This window comes from Ochlerotatus camptorhynchus, unplaced genomic scaffold (assembly GCF_037179485.1).
Source record: "Ochlerotatus camptorhynchus isolate MF236.1 unplaced genomic scaffold, CSIRO-AGI_Acam_v1.1 ptg000028l, whole genome shotgun sequence".
NCBI lineage: Eukaryota > Metazoa > Arthropoda > Insecta > Diptera > Culicidae > Ochlerotatus > Ochlerotatus camptorhynchus.
The window spans coordinates 10,658-21,433 of NW_027040520.1; the positions used below are offsets into that span (position 1 = coordinate 10,658).

General features: G+C 36.8%; 1 protein-coding gene across 2 annotated transcripts; it reads left to right on the forward strand.

The window, feature by feature from the left end:
* Positions 1–3,204: 3,204 nt before the first annotated feature.
* LOC135708427 (BCL2/adenovirus E1B 19 kDa protein-interacting protein 3-like) lies at positions 3,205–9,364 on the forward strand. Of its 2 annotated transcripts, XM_065230542.1 has the most exons (6): positions 3,205–3,612; positions 7,766–7,885; positions 8,070–8,072; positions 8,646–8,722; positions 8,789–8,950; positions 9,017–9,364. In XM_065230542.1, the coding sequence occupies exons 1-6, from the start codon at positions 3,220–3,222 to the stop codon at positions 9,066–9,068; spliced, it is 807 nt and encodes a 268-aa protein (XP_065086614.1). In that variant the 5' UTR covers positions 3,205–3,219; the 3' UTR covers positions 9,069–9,364. The 2 variants fall into 2 exon arrangements, with proteins under 2 accessions (XP_065086614.1, XP_065086605.1); XM_065230533.1 differs by lacking the exons at positions 7,766–7,885; positions 8,070–8,072.
* Positions 9,365–10,776: the final 1,412 nt, after the last annotated feature.

A 10,776-nucleotide genomic window follows, 5' to 3' on the forward strand; every position in this document is an offset into this window, starting at 1 on the left:
ATGGAATGAACTATAGACTCAAGGAGAAATGTGCAATTTTCGATTTTTCACAGCCTGTCAAAGTCAAAAAATCGACCGAAAAAAACGACTTTTTTCAAATGCCCGCCATTTTGTCAAATCTTGAGATTATAGTTCATTCCATTCTCTGAACTATACTCTTCAAGAAACTGAGCCGATTTTCTTTCTAGGTGACGATTTGCGACCTCTAGGCTGCTCGCAGTTTTGGGAAGTACCCGCCGGGCAGCCGCCACATTGGACGCCATTTTGGATTTTTTGACTTGAAAAAATTCCCAGTTGTAGAGCAAGAATGAATAAAGATTTGACAAAAAACTCAGGTCTCTAACTCTTACCAGTTCCCTGGAAAAAAAAATCCAAAGTTTAGGTCAATTGAACCGGAAATCCCCCTTAATTTATCCATCAATGTAGCAGAACCTTTAAAATACCTTACAGCTCTATTTAACATATTCAAATAAATGTTTACGCCAGGGTTTCAGAACCAATCCGTCAAACAGAGCGAGTCTTTATCAAAAGAAAGACTTGCCCTTTTGATGCATAATTTCCATCAGTTATTGGTTTTTTAGGATTAAATTACTCAGAAATAGTATAAATTGTCTTCCTTGCTCCAACCAAGATGTACTGTGAGTAACCTGAAACTAATCATAAAACCGGACTTTGGAAAAAAACATGTGTGAAATCTGGACCGTAATTCAACAATTTTCGAGATGGGTTTTAACGGTTCAAAACCAAAATTACCATGCATTTTTTTTCAGAGTTTCCATAGTATTTATCCCATAGTAGCAATTAAATTCTACTCATAATTATTATGAAATTCTCCTTAAACATACCGGAAAATTCCCTGGGAAACTCCCCTCGTTATTACCCTCGAATTCCTTTGAAACTCTTCTAAAAATTTCCTTTGAAACTATCCTAAAAATAATATTCTTTGGATTTTTTTAAATTTCTTTGAATTTTACCCAAAACTTTCCTCAGATATCATTCGAAATTTTTCTCAAAAAACCTTGGAATTCTCTTCTCAATATTTTAAAAATTCTTTTAAAATCCCATGCTTTTTTTATTTAACCTTAGAACATGATTCTTTTAGTATTTTTTTCAGAGCTTCCTTGATTTTGTTTTTTTTTTAAATCATCCCAAAAGCGGTGCCGGTGGTGTAGTGGTAAGCGTGATTTTAAATTATCCTCAGAACACTTTATAAATTCCAATTGAGTTTCTCTTGAAATCCTCTCTAAAATTCATCTGCTGTTCTCCTCACAATCCCCATATAGTTCTCCTCAGAATCACATAGGAATTATCTTTGATATTCTCCTCACAACTTTCATGGGATTCTTCCAACAGTTTCTTAAGGCTTAATCTCAGAATTATTTTGGGATTCTTGTTAAGAATTCCTTTGAATTTTTGAGTTTTTCTAATTGTTTTTAGAAGCAATTCAGGATTTACTTTTAATTTTAAAATTTATGCATACAAATTCTTCACATTATTAGAACCCTAAAAATTTTTGAAAGTATTAAAATTTATTTTCTTCCAAATCTTGGATTTGTGTTTTCAAAATTCCGCGTTTTGAGTATTTTTTTCAGTCTCAGATTGTTAAACAAAATTCCAATTCGATATTTTTTCCGTCCGAATCTTGGATCACGATTGTTTTTAAAGGTCACAAGTCTCGAGAAAAATGTCCTAGTCAAAGATTCTACACAAATGTGAAAGTCTCAGAATCTTGGAAATTTTCTCGATTTTTGAAAGATTTCTTTTAGTACAGATCAAGGTGTGTTAAAACATTTTCATGGTCAAAAATTTTCGTATAAAGTTTTTCCTCATTTAATCGTCCATAAAACAATTTGCTAATTTAATCGTCCGCATGCAGTTCGATAATGTTTGGCTTAAAAAAACAGTCAAATTGATTTGAAGTACACTGAAGTGTTTTTACACGGTTTTTTACGTGGTTTTTTACACGTTTTTTACACGGTTTTTCGCGATTTACACGGTATGTTTTTAACGATTTCTCGATAACGATACAACCTATCAACTTGATTCTAATCACATTATCCGTTTCAAGCTAAATGTAATCTAATGGCATACTTAAAAGAAAAATCACAACTTTTGGTGTAGATACAGAATTCTTTTAAATATCTCTATATGGACCATAGCATGATTTAATTACAAATGGCATCAAAATCCCATTTTCAAAAACATTAAAGCATGTGAAAAAACAAAATCTTGGTAGGTTTTTTTACACGATACATATCCCCGGGGGAAAAAAATACCTGAGTGTATCTCGAATCGTGATTTTGCATCAGTTAAACACTTTCGGTTTTTGCTAACTATTGACAAGTGGGATATTGTTTATATTTTAACCGGGGAAATCCGGAAACACTGAGAATTTGAAAATGAAAATTCACTGGCCACTCTGCTATACCCAAAATTGATTGTTTTTTTACTTATCGATTGCAATTTCTAACGCTACATGATTATTTCAAGAAAAAAAAACTGTTTCGTCAACTAAGTGCAAAGTTATTTACAAATAAGCCATTTGTGCGCAAAACTGTGCATGCCAAGCGTAGTTGCTGGCAATAGCGGACTTTTTTTAAACAATTTTGATTCATCTTTCAAAGTGACGCTCCATCGTAAGCCCAAATGACCGGAATACTAAGGAATTAACCGGAATCAAAGTTCTATACTTTAAGCGTGCCTTTCAGTAATCTTTGGTATGCATGGTAATGTAAACAAACTTTTTTCTAAAAATACATTTTCATTGCGTATGAGGAAGCAGTACACTTACGTGGAGCAGTAAAATGCTGCGACAGGTATGCAAATGAAATAACACGTAAACTGCGCAACACCGCATTTGATCGCGTCTGTAGATAGGTAGCTACGTGAGTTCATGAGCAGCTCACCAGACTGTCCAGTATACATACAGCAGGTGCATCAGTGCAAGCACCGGCGACAAAATGTTAACTAACTCTCTACAAGTCATAATTTATCCGGTATCAAGTTCCCATACCGGCATTTCAACCTTGCTATTACTGTAAACAAACTATGTAGTGATATCAGTGAAGTTGCGGCTCAAGAATCGAATGACGATGAATAGGATACTGTGAATGGTGGAGAACGATTACACAATATGAACTTGAAAAATAACCAAATCCCCAGATTTACATGTTGTTTCGAGGTCGCTCTGTATATTGAAATAATCGAAAGCAAATTTTTATGGTTAACCACCGGAAACATCGATCGTCTCATTTTTTATTTCCATTCCAGCAGGAAGCTTTCAATATTCTAATTTGTTTTTCTCATTGTCCACCTTCCATTTTTCTTTTTTTTGTTGCAGAATCATGGATCGAACTATCATCTAGCACAAACACATGTCCCAAGAGCCCCGATCGGACGACTCCGTTACCGTTTACCTCGGTGGAAGAGTATCTGAGACTGCTACGCGAGGCTCAGCGAGAGTCGAAAGAATCAAGCCGAGTTGCGTCATTGACTAGTTCGCGGAGGGATTCACCTCGTGGAAGCCCGAAATCGCCACCCAACAGCCCTAATACCGAGCTTGCCACCACCGAAGAAGAGCTTAGAGGTGTCTACATCAACTATCTCAATAGGGTAAGCGCGTGGTTGTGTTTTGCTATTCCGCACGCGTATTCGTCGTAGCCTTGAATGGTTCTGCAAACGAATGGAATATATTACCATTCCCAACAAAGCTGATTAGAGCTAACACGGCAACGGAACAAATGGAGACACAGGAATGCTTTTTTTGGAGTCAGCTAATTCCGATACATTCTGGGTTGTTGTTCCTTAGGGCACGGATGTTTTTTATAGTCACTTTAACACTATTGGGTGATTTTCTGGGGATGAGATTTGAAGTCGTGATTTTGGCGTGAAATATAAGGATGTTCACCTCTACGCCGGTCCCGTCCCATATTAAGTTATTTTAGCGTGATTATAGGGACTCCATTAAGGTTTTTAATGGCAATTTTGACGACTTATTTCTATAATTCATCAAGCGTAAGAGCTATAAAAATTTGCATAAAGCCGTTCTGGTTTTTTGACGTTGGTAAATCGACTTTTTAATACTGTTGACGCGTTTTAAGACTATTTTAACGTGATAATGCCATTGTAAGTTTATTCTTTTAACATCATTATTAGTTATTACTAACCCCTAATGTAGCCCTATAGAAAAAAAACATCTACCAACAACTTTTTCACAACTGCACTGAAAAATTCATAGTCAAAATTTTCGCAGCAGTAATGTTTTATTTAAATTTTAGAGGGTACTGGGTGAAATTCATCTGCAGGGCGGCCACTCAACCGAGAAACCGGGAATCGAAACCAACCGGGAAATATGCGGCAATTAGAATGCAATCTCAAAATATGTTTCTATATTTTTTATTCGAATTCTGTTAACCTGTTAACTATTTGTACTTTTTCCTCCATTTTATGTACTTTGCTCTACCGGTCTATGTAAACCGACTTGTACTTTTCAGAGCTGAAACACTTATCGACTTCCTTTTCCTTATTCTGGGATAGAAAAATAGGGGATTAATGGATGTAATGTCGGTCAATTCAGCAATCGACTACATTTTCAATAGCGACCAAAATATCCATTAGTATCGTCCCAATGACGCGTTCATCTAGATGAAATTGACAAATAGAAGATTTCTAACGATGGGTCCAATCTTAAATCCATATTCTACGCGAGTAAAAATATTCTCTGTATAGGGGAAATGGCTCTAATGTTGATGGGCGTTGGCCAAATTTGGATTTTTCAGATATAATCCTAAATAGGATCTAGATTATTTAATACTCTAGTAACCTCAAGTCCGTGCTCTGTCACAATGTTTCATTGTGATCAATCAACACTCAAAGGGGTAAAATATAAAATTTCGGGTGAATTTGAAAGAAAGGGAACTTGGAGTGTAGAGCGTACTGCCCACTGGACGATTCTGAAGCCTGGCCAAGTGAGTGGGGTATGGGTTTATTTGATTGAACGTCATTTCCAATGTATATATTGATACACTCAAACCATTGGCATTTAAGATAAGACAGAGATAGGATGCGGAGGGCCCGCTTAGGGAGCGTAACCCATGTTATGGTTTCCATTTATTGAATAGTTCAGATGAGCTAGAAATGATAGGTTCATAGTGAGAAAATGTACCATATGGGATCCGTTCACTGATCAAAATCAGATTCACATCGTCAGGCCCTGCCCAAGAATAAGAGATTGACGATGTTTTGTCAAGTTTTATTTTATTGCACGTCCGTGCTCCATCACAACATTGTGATGTGTCAATACTCACTGGGCTATATGTCTTAGACCAGTTCCAGATTAGTTTGCTATTAATATCTTCTGCATCGCAGTTCGCGAGAGATTACTAAATATGGGTTCTCTTTTCCGACCATAATAGTGTGAGGGAAGTGGGTGAGTTAAACGTTGCGATCTGAGAGCGAAATAGAGGCAAATAAATAGGGAACACAACACCATGACCCAAATAAGTAACCAGGCTTGCTTCCACTCATTTGCTATAAAAGGGTGGTTTTCTGAGTTTTGAAATGGTTAGATGTTATAATGATGTTTTGTGCTTGCTGGATACAAAAACAGGTTGAAAGCCGGGTTTTTGACACATGGGACCTATCCGATTCGCTTTCGGATAGTCGCAGTCAGCGATTTTGCGACTCGCGAGCGCTCACTCTGAGTTAGCGCTCACCAATCGTAGAATCTCTGAGTGTGACACTCAGAAGGCGGGATTGACGGGTTTGACGGGTGTGAAGCATGTGAATCAAATTCATCAGTACGTTACAGCAAAGGCACTGGGGCTTATGGCAGCAAAACCCCAACAAGGAAATCAAGCAAGCCAATAGGAATTTGACCTGGGCCCAGGTCAAGCAACCGCTCAGAATGGAGGTTTCTCATGTTGACCCCCTGCACCTCTGGCACCCCTTGCCATACAGAAATTCAAAACAAAATTTTTTATCTGCGGATTTTAACAGTTTTTGACCTGTTTCATACGACCGGAAGGTGTATGCTGGTTACAAATGCCGTGCCAAACTGATTTCCTACGCAATTAATCAATCTTTGATGTGAATTTCGCTAATAAACACGAGGAGCATTTCTTATAGCAAAACTTGCCATAACAAAATGGGCGATTCATTTTAGTAAACAAACTAACACTTCTTCCGACTGTGGCACCTCTCTTACTCGCCTGGATGCAGCACAACAAGTCCCAGGCGAGTAAGAGAGGTGCCACAGTCGGAAGAAGTGTTAGTTTGTTTACTAAAATGAATCGCCCATTTTGTTATGGCAAGTTTTGCTTTTTGGACTGAACCCAGGAATTGAGGGAAAAGTACTTAATTTTGAGTAGTTTTTCATCTCCGTGTACGAATCTGAAGCTAGTGTGACTGCCTACGGGAGCAACAGGCCTGCTGGTGGAAGAAAGTCGTTATGCTAAACGGTCTAGCATAGGCCACGACCAAAATGTCCGTAGGTTCATACCTAGCTTAAGTGCAGATGGGCGGATGATAGTCGGTCAGGGTGTGAGCTGAGCAATAACAGTAACAATATATAGGGTAAATGGCTCTAATGTTGACCTATGGTTCTAAGATTGGGCCCATCGCTAAAAATCTGCTATTTATCAATTCTATCTATGGGACGGTTCTAATGGATATTTTTGGTCGCTATTGAGCATTTAGTCGATTGCTGAATTTATGTATGGGCCCAAATTAGGAGCATTTAGGCCGACATTACATCCATTTTCCCTACCAATGCAAATTATTATACTAACACTTTAAACTTTTTTTTTTTCTATAGTCACTTTAAAGCTCTTGGGTCATTCGTGACTTGTCCGGGGGTGAGATTTGAACTCGTGACTTTGGCGTGAGAGGTATGGATGCTAACCACTACGCCAAGGTCACCCCCAACACTTTAAACTTAATTTTGCTCTAAAGTGAGCGGTGAACGGGTATCACCCTTTCTTATCATTTTTGAGTTATAATTTGCTGTAAATAATGTTTGCAAAAGTTCACCTCTTTTCAAGTGGAAGTCTGCATAGTTACTTAAAGAAGACGAAATCTTTACATCCGCAAATTTTCACAGAATTTCGACTAGAATGGGGTACGCTTATAGATGTACTTGGGACCAATAGGCTAGTCAAGTAGTGAGCCAATTTAAAAATCGTTAGTTTCCACCGGTTGTTTATACTTTTTAATGAGCAATTATTTACTTTATTTGTATTTCGAATTGTTTGCTGACAGAATCTGTAGAGTAAGGTGGAGCAAAAGTTCGTTTTGAGGTTCTTGACACCTGTGCAAAATAAAACTCATTGTTATAGCACTTTTCTACATATGTCTATGTCACCAGGAAGCTCGAATTACCTACAGTGGGGCAAAATTTCAAGTCGTGTCCCAAACCCATGTAATCATGCACAAATGTCTAAAATGCATTTATTTACTATAAACATCAAAAATGGAGTACATTCTGCTCAAAATCTCGAACCTTACGCTATGCCTGTATTCTTATTTTACTTTCACAATCTATAATGCCGAAATGTGCAAATGAGAGCTTATCATTTTAATTTAGCTGTCCTCGTCAATGGTTTGAAGATTGAATACCTCTGAGTACAAAATATGATACAGTGCATGAAATGTTTTTGTTGTTCACGTCCGTTGCAGCAACTGTCACCTATGGTGCCGGTATTGAACCGAAATGAGGCTAATGGTGAATTGTCATTGATAATGATTTTCTTTTTGTATTGCTTGCTAGGTCGACGTCATACCAAATGGAGACCTGATACGCCGTGCATTCACTTCATATTTGCTTCTGAAGTTGGAAGCCTGCGCGAAGCAGATTGAGGAGCATGAAGCGCGAATGAAGAAAACCATAGTAATAGCAATATAAATGATAATAATAGTCATAGTAATGATGGCCATATGTAGTGTATATGTGTGGTTTGATACGATAACACAATCAGCTGTTTTGTCCATCGCTGGACTGAGGCTTTGTGAAATGTGCCAGTTCGAGGTAATCACAATGCGGAAAGATTAAACCTTCTTGAAAAGAAAAACAGAAGGTCAATGTTCAGAAATAATTCTGATATCGTGAGAGGGACTAATTTTAAACAAGTGGTTTTTGCAGCCAGACTGGAAAGTAAACAAATGGAATATTCCATAGCGTTGTTTTAAAAGATGCAACTTTTGTTACAATGAATCTTGCTTCTGTTGCATTTTGGATACATTAGATATGATGAACCAATATGAATAAATCTCAATAATTTTGCTAGCATTTTGAAGAATCAATTGAGTTACATTGCTAATGGTGTATAGTGTAGTAAATATTTTGATAAAGGTTTTTAGAATAGCACAAAATTTCAATTTATAACCATATGTTAAACACTGTGGAATAGATTGAATCCTGCTGATATGGAATTAATGATCATTTACGAGAAAGTCATATTGTGTCTCTTAAGTCTCTCATCAAATATTACTCGGAAAATGGCACAGAATTCTTGCGAAAACCACATTAACTGGTCCGGGCTGAATTTGTTATCGGGCATTACTGTTACTTTAATCAACATGTTTAATTTTCAAATAGGTACATAGCAAAAATCCGAAACTGTTTAATTAATATTTCTTCTTTTTTATAGGAAGGAGCTGCTACCGCTCAAAAGGATAATGACTGGGTATGGGAATGGAGCAGTCGGCCGGACCAGCTGCCTCCAAAGTGAGTTTATTTATTGTTTTCAGAATATGTTTTGCTTTAGTTATAAAATAATATCGATCTTTGCAGAGACTGGAAGTTTGAACATCCCAAACAAGGTGTTCGACGTGGGCAACAAGGATATTCCATGCGGCTGACTCGAGTAGGCAAAAATTCACTCTTCTCTAGAGAAGTTTTGTATTCACTTGTACTGACCAATGTATTATCGTTGCTGCTGGGTGCCGGAATTGGGTTTGTTTGCGAAATTGCATTGCATGCATTATATGGCCATTAGACTAACAGATAATCTACTTTCAGCGCCTGGTTACATAAACGAGGACTGCTTTTCACACGTATTTCGATTGAATAATCTGCTGAAGGACTATCTTAAGAACATCACTAGATGGCTTCCGGTAGCAGCGAAATGATCATGATCCATGCTTTATTGTCCAGAATCCGTTGCTCGACCTGTGGCCATCTCCCGATAGAATTAGTCATAGTGTCAAAAGAAACGAAAATCAGTTCAAGCACAGAGAAATAGCAATTTTCTTCACAAACACTAGACGTTTCCTGAAGCAAACACATTCTAATGGAAACTGAAACCTTCCAGTTCATTTGAGATAAATTCTTGTTGGCAAATTTGCTGGAAACTCAGGAAAGCGATTGTATCCAGAAGTCATTTAAATAGGCTGAGATTGATGTGATGAATAGTAGGGGAAACGAAAGATCAGACTAGCTAGAAAATGTACAGATTTATTAATGGACATTACGTACATCGATGTTTTGAAATAATTTTTTTTAATTAATTCCACGTAGAAAAAATGAAGGATACATTATAATTATTTTTTCTTCTGTATACCATCAACTACGACAACAATAATGTGTTGCTTTATTCAAATTCCCATTCATACAGATTTTATGTTACTACGAACTTAATTGTAAAACATACAGCAAAGATACAGCATACATTCTTATTCTGAATTTAAAAGAGTTGGCTGGAGAAATAATTTTATGCATTGTAAATGATATGTCTGTAATTGTTCAAATGGGCAATTGATTTCATTTTCGCTTAATTTCCTACTAAAACTATATTTTTTTCAAATCTTTAAAACCTCTCTGAATATTCATCTTTTTAAAAATCGTGAATAAATCGATGCAGCATGGGCGCCACACGCCGTGTCAGAAATGGTGGATTTATCAATTTTCATGTGTATCTGGTTTTTCTTCGCCAAAAGTTAGTTTAGGTCCTCACATTCCTAAATCGGTTCTCTTTAAAATATTCAGTAGGGGAAATTTGAATTATACAATTTTATCATAATTTTCTAACCAACCGATGTAGGGATGTTAGCACCCAAACTAACATTTGGCGAATAAAAATCGGTTGTACATGAAAATTGACAAATCCGCACTTCGGACACGGCATTCCGCGAATAATGTTTCCAGATTGACTGGCGGAAGGTTTTACAGTGTTCTACAATAACATAAACTAGGGGTTATCACATACAGCATCGTAATTATACACTTTATAGTAAAAATACCAGAGTTCTTTTAAATTGAATGGAGTTAACGATGCGCTTTGTGAATAACCGTAGTATTATTTTGCCACAATGTTTAAAATCTGGTTATACTGAAAACAAAACAACTCAAAGAGTGAGTCTCTTCGCTTTTACTCAGTTGTATGGATAAATTTCTAAAAACGATACGCTTTTAGAAATTTCTCCATACTACTTAGTAAAAGCGAAGAAACTCACTCTCTGATGAGTTTTGTTATCAGTGTATCTTTTTTCGATGAATATTTCCTTCAAGCGCTCGGTGCGCCATCTATCAACAAATCTTTCAATTTGTCCACCATAAAGCTTCACTCATACACGGCCGATTAAAACAACTCAAATTTGATTTTCGTTCTCTCAAATCCGTAAAAACGTAAGTTGCTCATAGACTGACTAAAATTTTCCTCGATTTTCTTGGAAAAACTTTTCGAATATGAGGAAAATCGAAAGGGGCTCCACTGAAGAGTGGTCTACTCCTAGACTGAGACAAAATTTCGTCGATTTTCTTGAAATTCCAGCAGATTTTTG

What these genes read in the sequence shown, in the direction of transcription:
- LOC135708427 (XM_065230542.1), top strand. Translation starts at nt 3,220, where the DNA reads ATGGTTAACCACCGGAAACATCGATCGTCTCATTTTTTATTTCCATTC. An exon ending in CCGGACCAGCTGCCTCCAAA is followed by an intron (nt 8,723 to 8,788) that starts GTGAGTTTATTT and finishes CGATCTTTGCAG; the next exon opens with AGACTGGAAGTTTGAACATC. An exon ending in CTGCTGGGTGCCGGAATTGG is followed by an intron (nt 8,951 to 9,016) that starts GTTTGTTTGCGA and finishes ATCTACTTTCAG; the next exon opens with CGCCTGGTTACATAAACGAG.